The sequence below is a fragment of the Eumetopias jubatus genome, unplaced genomic scaffold (genome assembly GCF_037043125.1).
Source record: "Eumetopias jubatus isolate StellerSeaLion01/CBP00866 unplaced genomic scaffold, mEumJub1_p1.0 scaffold_7, whole genome shotgun sequence".
Classification (NCBI taxonomy): Eukaryota; Metazoa; Chordata; class Mammalia; order Carnivora; family Otariidae; genus Eumetopias; species Eumetopias jubatus.
Genome location: NW_028274813.1, coordinates 36,242,141 through 36,256,702, shown reverse-complemented (window position 1 = coordinate 36,256,702; position 14,562 = coordinate 36,242,141). Strand labels below are relative to the sequence as shown.

The following is a 14,562-nucleotide window of genomic DNA, read 5'->3' as shown; positions in this document are numbered from 1 at the left end:
TCGTTATTTCTTCATCAGACCTAGCCTTAAAAATTACAGTACAATTCCCTCATTTCTAAACATAGCAGTTTTTGGTCCTTTTTCTTCGACCGAGGCACTACAACATAGGAAGAGTAAGGTTTTGTATCCTGGACAATAAATTGAGGATAAGAAAGAACCCCCTTAATGGCCTTTAAATTTTTTTTAATTTAAATGTTCTGATTGTTGGAGTAAACCTGCCACTAACCACCAATGAAACTTTGGCCGCCATTTCTTATTTTCTAGCTAAAGCTATTTGAATTAGATCACTAAATTTCAGATTTTTCCAAGGAAAAATACAGGTTCTAGGGCCCACGCTAGAGAGTCTAAATTAGAATAATCACAAACAAATCCCTGGGAACCCGATTCTTTTTTGAAAGCCGCTGCAGAAATGCCGATGGTGGCCATTCCCAGGCACTGCTAGACAGACAGGCCCCCGGTGCTCCTCACACCGCAACAGCCTGTAATCTGGTTCATTCTGAAAACCGGACATCCCCGCTTTAGGGCTTGGAAGAAGAAAAAGAGGCCTCGGAGAATGAAACGGACATGGAGGACCCCAGAGAGATCCAGGCTGACTCCTGGCGTAAAAGGAGAGAGAGCGAGGAGCCCTCATGTCCTCAGTCCCTTTGTCATCTGGTGCCCCCGGCGCCGGGGCCCGAGCGGTCTGGCTGCGAGACACCTGTCAGCGTGGACTCCATCCCTCTGGAGTGGGATCACACAGGGGACGTGGGGGGCTCCTCCTCTCATGAAGATGACGAGGAAGGCCCGTACTACAGCGCACTGTCAGGTAACGGCCCCGGTCTCCAAAGCCCTTGACATTGACCCGCTTGGTTACGTTTTTTAGCACCTTAGCAACACGGCCAACTCTTCTTATGTTGTGTCCTGCTCACTTTGACTTACCTGAGAGTGGCTCACTCCTATCACAGGCGGAATGAAAGGGAAAAAGAGATGAAATTCACCTTGGGACATGAAGGCTATTCCTGGATGGCTCCAGCTGTTTGGGAGGCTCATCAGTGAACTTTTCCGTTGAGTTTCTCAGAGTATTGGTAGATCGTCTCCATTCTTTCTGTGGACTTCCCCACTCCCACTACTGCTTCAAACAGTCAAGAGTTGGCTGGAAAAAGAATCCTTTTGGTTTTTTAAAAGCTTTTTAATAGAATAAAGGGTAGTTACTTTTCTTCTCCCAGCTGACAATGTTTCTACTGTTGTAATACTTGGGCATTCATCTACAGACGCCTGCAGTGAGGAAAATGACATTATTCTTTTTCAGATGTAGAAATCCCTGAAAATCCTGAGGCATATCTTAAAATGACCACAAAAACTTTGAAAGCGTCTTCTGGTAGGCCCCTGCCCATGCATGTGTCTCAACATGGCAGCGTCCTGTGGCGCACACTGCATCCTAAACCTCGCTCCCATGTCATGTCTGACCTCTGCCTTCTGTGGACACCATGCGCCTTGGTCCTTGTGTCATGGTGTATTTGCACTGCCCTACTCACCATACCTGCATACTCCTTACAAAACCCCACCCACACAAGAGCAGTCTCCACACCATCCCTCTCCTCCCCCTGAGGCCTGTGCAGAAGGGAATTTTTCATGGTGCCTTTTAGAGTTTTTATTCCTCCCCTCCCCTCCATCTAACAAGTTCTTTGGCATAGGCCAAGCTTTCTTCATGGTGGCTTGGTTTGGAACTACCTCCTTCCTTGCTTATGGTGTTTCCTGCTGGGAAGAGGATGGGTGGGTGGGGGTAAAGGGACTGTTGCACTTGCCAGAGGAGAAGAAACCTTCCTTTCTTGACTTGCAGCTCTAACCTTTGTACCCTGGCCCCGTCCGCCTGTGCAGTGGTGGGGTAGAGCCGTGAGCGGCCCTTTGGTCCCCAGGTCCATCCCGATGTTCACTCTCCCCCACTTCTGAGAGGTCTTCAGTCCTCTTGGCCGCCAGCCCTGGCCTTGTTGCCAGTGTCCCCACCACTAGATGCCCCGGCTCTGAAAGGCCACTCATCCTGCAAAAAAAATCATACGTTTGTTGTGCTCCATTGTGAACCCATCTAGTGAAGGCACAATGCTGCTCAGTTGCATGATTCTCATTTCATTCCCTTCTGGGACATACTGACATTTTGCAAACATGCATGCTTTGCAAGGAAAGCTGCAGAACTCATATTATACTATAACCTGATGCCATGTTACCCATGACCTTTTTTGTGTAACTAAATATGAATCCTTTGGTTGGAGAGAACGGACTGGCACTTGCTCTGTTTTTTTTTTTTTTCTGTTTTTTTTTTTCCAGGTAAATCCATTCCTGAGGACCACTCATGGCACGTTCCTGACAGTCCTTCCCGCCCCAAGCTTCGCTACAAACAGATGGGAGGTGATGGCAATGTACAAACCATCCCCTCAGATTCCAGCAACCCTTGTAAACCAGCCTATGTAAGTCTTGAGTGCACTGAGAATATAACCCACGTGCATGAGTAATATTGAGATTTTTAAGAGAGAGAGGGTTATTGGTGTTTGCTGCACGTGCTTGCTTTCCAGGCATATTTTGAGCTGGTTTTCCCATGGTGACAGTGTCTCTGCTGAGCTGCCTATACGCCATTAGAACCCTGGCAAGACAGACTGGGGTTACAGACTGGTTTCTGGCCAAGACCACAGTCTTTGTGTATATTGACATGATGGGGTGGTGATTATTACTGTTGAGCCAGTCATCCATGCAAGTAGTGGGGAAGCAAAGCACCAGTTTTCCCGAGCTGCTCCTGAGCTCCCAAACTGTGTTCCATTTACCTTTCGACTACACAGCCTATTCAGAATACTGTGACTTCATATTCAGGAAGATTTGACTGTGTGCTGTGGTAGACATGGGTTTGACTCCTAACTCTATCAATAAACTGCTCTGGGGCCATAGCCCTTTGCCTTGCCTCTGTAAGCCTTCCTCAGCTGAGGATAAACCTACTTTATGTAATTGTTAGGACTGATTTGTAGGAAGGTATAAAGAAGGCCCTGACACATGGCCACTGTTACTATTATTACCATTGCTACCACATATGGTTTGTTGTTGTTTATCACAGTGACTGTTCCTTCTTCACTGTGTTTTCCTCAGGCAACATGAGTCCTTGGCATGCTCTGTCAAAGCAGCTGTCAGGGGCAGCCAGCCTAGGATTTAATGTTGGCTCCAGATCATCCCTAGTACAGAGAATTAGTGACAAGCGAGTTGAAATTAAAATGTCTGGGTGAGCTTTTATTAGTCAACTTTTAGACAGACCAGAGCAGTGTGAGCATCACTGGAGTGGTCCTCAAATTGCCTCTAAGAGTGAATATTGCTAGATAAATGGAGAGGATTCTGCCTGTATAAGTCAGACTCAAATCTTTTGACAGCGGGCTTTCATGCCTGATTTTCACGCCGCCTCATGCTTAGCAAGCAGTTGTCAGTTTTCATCTCTCCCTTTGGATGCAGAACAAGACCTGACAATCTGGGGGAGAGGGACCCTAGCACCTCACCTTTGCTTTGTATGCAGGGCCACCTGGTTTGGCCTCTCCCAGTGAATAAGCTTGTGTTCTCACCTGGCCAGTTTCAAAAGTTCCACCCTTTTTTGTGTGTCTGAAACCAGGCATGTCACCAGAAATCTGAAGGGTTTTTTGGTTTTTTTTGTTTTGTTTTGCATTCCACACAAGTAGGCCATATGGACACAAACCAAAGAAAGCGTGGCTTTTCTAAAAAGGACACATTTATTTTTGGAAAGGCCTGAGATAATAATAGCCCAATGAGGTCTGCGCTAACAGAAGAGTCAATACGTGCAGTGAAAGATAAATGCTTGGTAATGAATGGCCCCTGGAGGCAGATTTGTGCTCTGTGTTTCCAATTCCTGGTGATAATCTGCCAGCCAGCTCTGCAGAGTGAGTGACTAGCAGGGAGGACTGAATTTTGCAAAACACTGTGCAAATGTGCAAGTGAGCACACAGTAACAGCCCGGCAGACCAACAGTGATTTTTAACTTGTTTTGCATTGTTCATCTGAAAAGTGTTCGGAAGCCCCAAAGTAGGCTATTTTATTTCCAACCCTGACATCTCACCTGCTTCCCCACCATCTCGGCCTTTACCAAGCCCTTATTTCTATCGTTAGCGCTGCTTACTTATAAATGCACCCAATAGGGGCGCCTTGGTGGCTCAGTCGTTAAGCGTCTGCCTTCGGCTCAGGTCCTGATCCCAGGGTCCTGGGATCGAGCCCCGTATCGGGCTCCCTGCTCCGCGGGAAGCCTGCTTCTCCCTCTCTAGCGCCCCCTGCTTGTACTCCCTCTCTCGCTCTCTCTGTCAAATAAATAAATAAAAATCTTTAAAAATAATAAAAATAAATAAATAAAAATAAATGCACCCAATACGCTAAAGAATCTCCATATTAATAGCAAGTTACCCTTCAAAGGAAAGAGGTCCCATACCTTCATTACTATGAACTGAGATACTCTTCACACAGCCTTTGAAGTTTTACAAATGGTAACATAAAAATGGGCTCATTCTAGGGAAAGCTGCTGTTATCCCCGGACACTGATGGTGGTAAAGAAAGCTCCAGAATCTTGAATGGCAGCTCACGGCAGGAAGACAAAGGCCTGGCCACTCTCAGCGGGCAGCAATCAGGTACAGTTAAATTAGGCCATTGTCAGGACAGGTGAAGTCTGTACCTTGGGCTAGCTGAGCATTGACTTTAAGTCATTGCTCAACAGAACATTAATTAAGAATTGAACAATTAGGGGCACTTGGGCGGCTCAGGTAAGCGTCCGACTCTTGGTTTCAGCTCAGGTCATGATCTCAGGGTCGTGAGATGGAGCCCCGTGTGGGACTCTGCATTGGGCAAAGAGCTTGCTTCACATTCTCTCTCTCCCTCAACCCCTCCTCCCCTTAAGAAAAAACGAAAACAAAACCAAAAAACTATAATCCGCCCAAACAGCTAAACTTAGCCTACGGCAGCCAGTGTTATCTTAGAACCAGCTGACTTCTGCGGCGCCTGGCTGGCTCAGTTGGTAAAGCGTGCAATTCTTGATCTTGGGGTTGTAAGTTCGAATCCCACGTTGGGTATAGAAATTACTTTAAAAAAATTCTTTTATAAAAGCAAAAACAGAATCAGCTAACTTGTATTTATGAACAAACTCCTAAGCTGTTTACTTTCAAAACTATTCTTTAAATATTGACAGAATGAGCCTCATAGGATGAAGTGCATGTTTTAATGATGTCACTTGTATGTAAAGATCAGATATGACTATGATGACCAAAGAGTTGTCAGGTGTCTCCTCGTGAGACAGGTTCACTGATTAGAAAAGTAATGACTCAGCTAACCCCAAAATCAAATAGCATTGACTTGATCATTCATGGACCAAAAAAGAAAGTGCCCTAAAAACAGCATAAACTAAAATGCTGAACTTGGGCCCACAGTGCATGTTGGCAACACCATTGGGTCTCCTACCCCACTGCCCACCTCATTCCAGCCTTTGCGGGCAGGTCGTGGCACAGGCCTTGAACCAGAGCAAGGGAAGCAGGCTATTCCACGCTCCAGGGGAAGTGGGGGCTCCTGCACCTGAGCCTCCAGCCAGGTTCATCCCCTACAGGTTTTCTCACCCTGACCCTGGACTAGTCAGAGGCAGAGAAACCTGTGGGTGCTACTGCTTTTCATGGATGACATTTTATTCCAGGTGCCTTTGACAGATGGGAGCTGATTCAAGCCCAAGAACTTCACAATCAACTCAGAATAAAACAAAACTTGCAACAGCTGAACTCTGAGATCAGTGACATCACCACTTGGCTGAAAGAAACGGAAGCAGAGCTAGAAACGTTAAAGACAGCGCAGCCGCCTTCTGATATCCGGGAAATGGAGCTCCGAGTGAGGCGGCTCAAGGTGAGGGGGAGGCCTGGAGGGAAGAGGGATTCAGAAGGTGCATGCGGACGCATGATCCACAGGATCAGCAGGTCCCATCTGTCAGGGGTGTGGGCAGCAAGCTGCAGACAGGTATGGTAGCAGTCAGTCTGTCCCATCACTGGCAAGGACGTGGAGGCAGATTTCTGTTTTCAGAAGAGCATCTGCACATGATCCCAAAGCCCCAAGCAGCACTGGGGAGGTGCAGCTCAGATCCCCTGTGCTGGAAAGATCTGACTTCAAAGACCCGCTAGACTCTTACGGAGGTGCTGGCGGCCACTGCCAGGCAGCTTAAAAACACTCTTCCAAACTTTGCTGTCCGGGCTGGTGGTAGAGCGTCGAGGATGGGGAGAAGGACCAGCTCACCTACTGATGAATTCTGTGGCCTGATGTGGTTACTCTGTTACACAGAATTTGTCACCCACATAGTCAGGCACTGCCCCACCAGAACTAGCCAGGGAGCAGGGGAGAGGAGCTGCTTGAGCCCTGCACTTCAGGGGTGCCCTGAGCATGAGCCTGAGCTCCTAAGACGACCCAGGGCAGCAGTTTGGGGTACCCAGGCAGTCTTCACATTGGTACTCTTATTTTCCTTTGTGCATTACTATATCTGGGATTACTGTTCGTCCTAAGGAATAACACTCCTGTGATATCTAGGGGCCCATGCGGGATAACTGTGTATACTTTATCTGGAAGACTTTCAATCTAGTCCAGAAATAAGCCAACCAGGGCTCAGGGGGGTGTATTCATGGCTCTGGTTGAGTAGGCCAGCCAAGAGACAGGCCTCTGCTGCCAGCCTGGCCAGCCAAGGTTCCTGACCTTGCAAGGCAGCTCCTCACCTGATGCTGCCCAGCCAGTTACAAGCAAGGTCGCACTTGTGTCTGTGGCCACAGCTCAGAGAAGCGTCTGGCAGATCCGTGCCCCGCAGAGGTTCAAATGAACCCCACATCACTATTTTCAGAATGCCTAACCCAGTCTTTTTTCTCTGCGGTAGGAGATCTTAAAAGCCTTTGACACCTACAAGGCTTTAGTGGTCTCCGTGAACATGAGCAGCAAGGAATTTCTGCAGACGGAGAGCGCGGAGTCCAGCGAGCTCCAGGGTAGAGTCGGCCAGCTGGGGCTGCGCTGGGACGCGGCCCAGGGCGCGGTGGAGAGCTGGAGAGAGGGCTTACGGCAGTCCCTCCTGCAGTGCCAGGTACACCGGCGCCAGGGTCCGGTCCTGGGCACAGCCAGGGCCCACGTGGGTGGGAGAAGCTGGTATTTTTATCGTCCTCGGGCTGCTTTGGCACAAATAGGCTTGTGTGAGGGAAATATGCTTTACCATTTGCTTCCAAAAGGCCCAGCTGCTGTCCAGAGACCTGCTGCTGGCCCTGGGTCTCCTGTTCTGTCGCCCTGGCCCACTCCTAGCATAAGGGTTCCAGTGAGCATTCCACTAGGTCGGAAATGCCACACCGCACTGCCCCATCTCTGTCCTTTGGCCAGGAAGACCTTATAGTAGAGTGATTAAGAGACCTGGCCCGGAGCAAGGAGCGGTTTAACCCAGCTCTAGAGCTTTAGTAGCTGTGTGACTTTGGGCAAATCACTGTGCCTGCTAGACCTTGGTTTGCCTCATCTGAAAAATGGGAATAATCCTAGTCTTTACCTCATGAGCTTCTTTTTAGGACTAAATTCATATAATCTTAGCCCAGCACTTGACAGGTGGTAAATGCTCATCCCGTGTTAGCTCTGACCCCATCTTCGGGAACACAAGCCCACCAGCAAGCTCCCATGCAGCCCTGTCCCTGGGCCACGCCCTGTCCCTGGGCCACGCCCTGCCCTGTTGGGGTGTTTCCCTTTCCACTGAATCCAGCAGATTTGTCATAATTTGTGTGGTCTTTCTATGTAATAGCTAGGGGAGGGGGGATGGGCATTCTGAAGCCCTGCCTTTCTGCTAGCACTTTTCCACTTGACAAAATTCATACCTCCCAGGACTGTGCCAGCCGTATCCTCTTTCCTGCTTTCCATTCTTGTTTTGGGGCCCTGGCATTTCATTTAAATCTGGCCCTTATATTCGCTGGACAAAGACGAGAGAAGCAAATACTATGAATGCCTAAGCCAGCAAGCTGCTTCTCAGCACACCTTCCTTTACAGAAAAGGCAGCGCTATGATGTGTGTATGTGTTTTCTTTTAAAGGACTTCCACCAGTTGAGTCAAGATCTGTTACTGTGGTTAGCGAGTGCTGAGGGCCGGAGGCAGAAGGCTCAGGTCCCAGACCCAGAGGCAGACCCCCACATTCTCCTGGAATGTCAGGAAGAGCTGATGGTAAGTTTCTTCCTAAGGGCTTCTGCGCTGCCCCTGCCCTCTGTCAGGTGCATACTCAGGTAGCCTTACCTAGTGTTCCTGGGAACGATGCCAGCATGGCATCTCACGTTCAGGTTGTATCTACTGAGCATCGCCTTGTAGTTTAGCAGGATGACTTGCAGGGAGGAAGAGCCATGGCCAAAAGCAGGAAGTCTTTTAAGACTGTCGGGAATTGGGGACCTAGGTGTTTAGCAATATCCTGAGATACTTAAAGCCATTTGATTGGAAGTATTTTCTCCTTTGGGAATAGGACTCATTGGCGGCGGGGAGAGGGGGCGGGGGGCGGAAATATGCTCAATTACTCCACAGACGCAATGAGCTGCAGGAGTTTTCTAAATGAAAAGTCTTACTTCTTGGAGGGTAGTGGTGTTTTCATATATTTATTTCACTAACTAACCAGGTGACATTCTTACCCATAAATTTGTATGTGGTTTAATTATAAATAAAGTACTGGTCATTAAAAATCTTCTTATACACTAAAATCTTTGCAAAGCCCCACTCTCAAGAGCAGCGCTCCCCAACAAACTTTCTGCGGTGAAGGCAGTGTTCCATACCTGTGCTGCCTGGTACGACAGCTGTGGACCACGGATGGCTGTTGAGCATGGCCAAGGGGCTCTTGTGACAAACTGAATTTTTAATTTTAAATTAAATAGCCCCATGTTGGGGTGCCTCGGTGGCTCAGTCAGTTAAGGGTCTGCCTTCGGCTCAGGTCATGATCCCGGGTCCTGGGATTGAGCCCCGCATCAGGCTCCCTGCTCGGTGGGAAGCCTGCTTCTCCCTCTCTCGCTGCTTATGTTTCCTCTCTCGCTGTGTCTCTCTCTGTCAAATAAATAAAATCTTTAAAAAATAAAATAAAAAAATAGCCCCATGTTGTCTAGTGGCTACCCTATCAGACAGCAAGCAAGGTAATCGACAATTCAGGCTGATTTCACAGACGTGTGCCTTTATTTCTTAAGCTATTTCCCAACTTACCCAGTTTGGATTTTTCCTTGACCTCCTCCTGCGGTGGACAAAGATCTAATCTTTCCCTCACTTCTTTCCTCTAACTCCTCCATCCAGTTGTCCTCAGAATGAGAAGGAATAGAAAACAGGCAGGGTGTAACCTACCTGCTGCCTAAATGAGATGCTGGGCTTCAGGACACACACACAGGCACATAGAAGCAGTAGAAGGTTCTGGACGCAACCCCCACCCATCATCATCCCTGAGCTTTCCTGGCACTAAGAAAGCCACTTCTGGCCACACGAAGCAGCTATTTCTCACGCTTTTTTTTATTTTTAGCAACTGGAAAAGGAGCTCATGGAACGTCAACCTCAAGTAAACACCTTACAAGAGATTTCAGACAGCCTCCTTATTAAGGGGCATGGAGAAGACTATATTGAGGCTGAAGAGAAGGTACATGTTATTGAGAAGAAACTCAAACAGTTACTTCAGCAAGTGTCCCAAGACTTAATGTCCTTGCAGGGATGCCAGGTGAGTCCACTGTGGCTTCTAAATCGAAAGATGTCTTATTAGAGGGCGCCTGGGTGGCTTAGTTGGTTGGGCGACTGTCTTCAGGTCAGGTCATGATCCTGGAGTCCCGGAATCAAGTCCCGCGTCGGGCTCCCTGCTCGACAGGGAGTCTGCTTCTCTCTCTGACCCTCCCCCCCCTCTCGTGTGCTCTCTCTCTCTCATTCTCTCTCTCAAATAAATAAATAAAATCTTAAAAAAAAAAAAAAAAGTCTTATTAGAGACGAATAGGAAGGCAGTATGGCAGCCTTGCTGGCCAGGGGTGGGGGGGGGGGGGGGTGTAAGCACATCACTGAGCAGAGTCTCAAGTCCTGCCCCTTCCTGGCTGTGCGGCCTTAAAAAGTTACACAGGCTCTTCGACGCTGTTCTGTTGTTTGCAAGGGGAAGACAGCTCTGTAGTGCCTACGTGTCCATATGGCTGGCATATGAAAAACCAGCCTAGTCCCTCTATCATTTCTGACTTGCCTTCATGCCAAACAGCCTTGAGAGTCCTCTTTACTGCCCTGGTCACTGTCTTCTGACCACTCTCTCCTTTTTCTACTTTCTTCTCTTTAAAACGTGATCCAACTCCAAACAAACCCAAACCGTAGCCTCAGCCGACTTAGAGCAGACCCGCCCCGTCCATGCTGGAGTTACATTTCGGCTCTAGCGTGTTGATGGCCACGTGATTACACCTGCACACCTGAGCCTCCCGGCCCACTGATCCTGTCCCTCTCCCTGCAGCTAGACTCAGTCTCCCCCAGTGTGTGCTGTGGGTGTTAATGGAAGCGGTTGGCCTTGCTTTGCCTGCTGCATTCCTTTTTGTCTGGAAAAGTCCCTGTTCGAGTGGGGAGTGAGAAGAATAGAAGAGGTCCCCTCTTCCAGAAAGATCTGAGCTGGGGGAAGGGGTGAGTGGAGCAGTGAGGAGTCTGCACGAAGCATGTTTTTGTGCTCTCGAGACTCTTCAGAACCTTCTCTTTCCCTGAACTGAACCTTTGGGGTGTGGATTTCAGAACCCAGACCCATCTCTGCCCAGCTGGGATGAGGTGGACGCCGGAGACCAGCCGCCAGCAGCATCCGTGCCAGCTCCACAAGCAAAGGTGAGAGCCCCTTTCTGCCCTGAGCACTGTGGTGGTGATTTTTCCAAGTTACCCAGGGGACGGGAACTGGAGCCTCCCACGGCCCCATCCCCCATTTCACGACAGCACAGATCTGCTTCCACCTGCTGGCCAGTGGAGAGGCTGATGCCAAAGATTAAAGAAAACTGACCCAACAGAAAGGCTGTCATATCAGCTGCTCTTCACCGGAACTGGAGTAGGTTGTGAAAGAGGGGAGCTCTTACAGTGTCGTTAAAGGGGCTCCCCGATTTCTCCATTAACAACCAGTCAACAAACGGGAACGTGAAACTGCCAGTATTGCTGACCTCGTGTAGTATAATCTCACACGCATTACTCTGGGCTCAAAAGCTTGGCAGGAAGATGACCTAAGGAAGGTGTATAATTTAAGAAAGAAGGATGTTTTATCCTGGCCTGAGCTCACGGTCTTCAGTTACTAAACTGGATTCTTTTGTACCCAGCAGTTTGGAGCAGACAGAATGACGACAGACAAGAACAAGCCGGAGAGCAGGTAAGGGGGCCCTGCAGCGAGTCCCCTGTTGCCCACATGCACCTCAGCAGTCTTGCCTGTCCTGTGCTCTAGGTCTTCGTACAAAACCCGCTTTACTTGCTTTCTTTGGTCTGGAAAGGGCTGGATTGCTCTCCCAGGACCGAACCTCTGTCATGGGCCCCGCTGTAATCTCGGCTCCTGGGGGGAGTCTCACTTGACGCAAGCGGGGTGTGGGGTCAAGGGGGGCGTGAGGGTGGCCCCCGGCACCTCGTGCTCAGCTCTCCACCCCGTCTGTTGGCAGCTCCCGGCCGCGGCGCTCATTCGTGTCGCGGGTGATCAGGGCCGCGCTGCCCCTGCAGCTGCTCCTGCTCCTGCTCCTGCTGCTGGCCTGTTTGCTGCCCTCGTCTGAAGAGGACTATCGCTGCACTCAGGCCAACAACTTCGCCAGGTCCTTCTACCCCATGCTGAGGTACACCAACGGGCCCCCCCCCACCTAGAGGCCCCGCCCGGCCTGCGGTGCTGCACCACCAGCCCGTTCCCGCGGGTGCCTGCCTCATGGCCCCAGACCAGTCGAGTTGGTCGGTGAGTGACCCTGAGCGTTGGCCTGGCCCAGGGACCTGCTGCTGACACCTGCTGCAGACACCTGCAGCTCCGGGTTCGGCCAGAGAGGGCGCTCTCAGCTCCCGGGGCTCTGCTTCCAAAGGCTGTTCCTCCCTGGGGGGCAGGGAGCCTGGGCCGTTTGGCAAAGCCTGTTGATTGGTCTCGGGGTCTCTGGAAACTGCCGTTTCCTGAAGAGCCGAGCACTTTGTGAATTCTGATTTATTTGTAAGACACTATTCAGATATAGCTAACATGCTCACTGAACAGTGGCGTTCATCACATGTTACCGAAACAAGCAGATTCCATCTTAGAAATGGTTCAGACACTCACATGCACCCTTAGCTGATTGATTGAAACAATCATATTTAAAATGTTTAGAATTAATTTCACTCCAATCAGCTAGCAATCTTGAGCTGCAAGTTATAAACCAAAATGTTCTGTTCTGTACTTAGGTCTGCTCTTTTATATTGCTTTAAATTTTTAAAGAAATTATATTGCATGGATGTGGTTATTTGTGCATATTTTTTAACAATGCTGAATCTGTATGAATGTAAACTTCGATTTTTAAAAAAAAAAAATCCGATTTTAGCTTGAGCTTTTGACTAATGTACAGTAAATGCCAAACTACTTGATAGGGAGGTTTTTGTAAGTTAATTTTATAAGACTTTTCACCTTTAAAGTCATGCTTCGGGTATTGTTTAGCTGTTTGGCCATGGGGGTTTGTTACAGAAACTTGAAGCTATTTGTGGTATGTACAACTCAAATATTTCTCATTAAAACAAAAATACCCATACTTGTGTTGTACTGGATTATGTTACAAATTAAATGTTATACATAATCTTCCATAGAACAAAAATTATTTTAAAAATATTTGGGATTTATCGGTCTTAATTCTAAGCTAAGCTTTATATTCTACTTATTTAACTTTGTACAGAATAACTTAACGAGATCTACAATCCCACCACTTGTAGATGTGGAGATTATCCAGTGTGTGACCCTCCCGTGCTGGAGGCAGTGATGAGGGCAGCATGGCAGGGAAGGTGGGTACAAAGGGAAGGATCATTTCACCCAGATTGTTCTATTCCCAGCTCCCCAGATTTTAATAAATGTTACCGGCAAAACCACCTGCCTTCCATAGAATTCCAGTACCACTATTTCCCACTAAAACAAAAAGTGTGATTAGAAGTCAACCAGTTCCTGGGTTAACTGCTCCTAACCTGCATCTTTTTTTGTTGTTGTTAAGATTTTACTTACTTATTTGACAGAGAAGAGAGCACAAGAAGGCAGAGCAGCAGATAGAAGCAGACTCCCCACTGAGCAGGGAGCCCGATGCAGGACTAGATCCCTGGACCCTGGGATCATGACCTGAGCCGAAGGCAGACACTTAACCGACTGAGCCACCTAGGCACCCCTAACCTGCATCTCTTGACACTTGGGAGACACCACTGTCCTAACCGCCACCTCAGTCATTGCTCCCTCTCTTGCTCTGCCAAGCACAAACCTCAGGGAAGCCAGGGAGGCTTGGCAGTAGATGAAGACCAGACTCCCAGTGCCAGCGGCCCCTTTTGTAGGTCAGACACCCCCAGGACGTGTGCAGTTCCTAGGCAGCTTGATGTATTGGTACCAGTGGAGGGGAATCTGTCTTCATTTTACCAAATTGATGAAAGTGATTGATAGGGAGAAAAATGGTACTTTGCAGTTTAAAAAAAGTCTTTTGATGCTTTAAAATAATTCATTTCTTTTCATGGATTAACAAAAATCCCAGAGTGACATTTAAGTGAAAAATGTCACCCCAACTCTTTCTGAGCCACTGAGTTGGTTAGAGGGTTCTTGCCCCAGTTCTGCCAGACGCAAAAGGCAGAATCCCTGCCTCCTTCTCTTCGGACTGATGGTTCTGGAAACCCTCGACTCTGGGGCAAGTCAAAGTTGCAGTGAAAGGAAAGTGTCTGCATTTTAAAGCCTAACTACGCACATCTATTCTCAGGATAAAGGTCTTTGAGTCTTAAGTCTATACTCCAGGCTTCTGGATCCTACCCTTACCCCTAGCAAGCCTTTCTTCACTCCAAGCTCAGTGTATTCCCAGACACTTGTTATGAGATAATCTGTTTTACACCTTTAAGAGTTTTTGCATCTCCTATTTCTCACACGCGAGGGAGATTTTCAAATGACTACTGGCATTCAGATCACTTCAGTATGAATGAATGACTTTTCTCCCCATCCCTAGTGGGGTGTCATACTGACTTATTACAGTAATTACAGAAAATCTACCCAAATAATTGACATCCTGCATACCAGGACTTTGATATGTGTGGGCTGCATTTTACTTGAACACACAGTGTCTGTGGTCATCAATCACAAGGGTGAGATGAGCTGACCAAAGATTAAATTGCTACTGTTAAGTCTGGGGCACCTGCGTGGCTCAGTCAAGCGTCCGACTCTTGATTTTGGCTCAGGTCATGATCTCAGGGTCATGGGATCAAGCCCACGTCAGGCTCCACACTGAGTGCAGAGTCTGCTTGTGATTCTCTCTCCCTCTGCCCCTCCCCCTGCTCACGCACACTCTCAAAATCTTAAAAAAAAAAAGTTTCGACAGCTTAAGACCAAGATTCTTAACCCTCTTGAATTAT

The 14,562-nt window shown here is 48.3% G+C and overlaps 1 protein-coding gene across 1 annotated transcript in view; it reads left to right on the top strand.

Annotated features, from left to right (window-relative positions):
- SYNE2 (spectrin repeat containing nuclear envelope protein 2) overlaps positions 1 to 12,728 on the top strand; it is a 261,213-nt gene extending 248,485 nt beyond the window's left edge. Inside the window, exons 105-115 of the mRNA XM_028101704.2 lie at positions 523 to 805; positions 1,289 to 1,357; positions 2,302 to 2,441; positions 4,523 to 4,637; positions 5,687 to 5,889; positions 6,899 to 7,099; positions 8,077 to 8,205; positions 9,524 to 9,715; positions 10,744 to 10,830; positions 11,307 to 11,356; positions 11,637 to 12,728. Of these exons, the coding sequence (XP_027957505.2) occupies positions 523 to 805; positions 1,289 to 1,357; positions 2,302 to 2,441; positions 4,523 to 4,637; positions 5,687 to 5,889; positions 6,899 to 7,099; positions 8,077 to 8,205; positions 9,524 to 9,715; positions 10,744 to 10,830; positions 11,307 to 11,356; positions 11,637 to 11,832 (1,665 nt within the window). The 3' untranslated portion in view covers positions 11,833 to 12,728. The remainder of the gene's footprint in view (positions 1 to 522; positions 806 to 1,288; positions 1,358 to 2,301; positions 2,442 to 4,522; positions 4,638 to 5,686; positions 5,890 to 6,898; positions 7,100 to 8,076; positions 8,206 to 9,523; positions 9,716 to 10,743; positions 10,831 to 11,306; positions 11,357 to 11,636) is intronic.
- Positions 12,729 to 14,562: the final 1,834 nt, after the last annotated feature.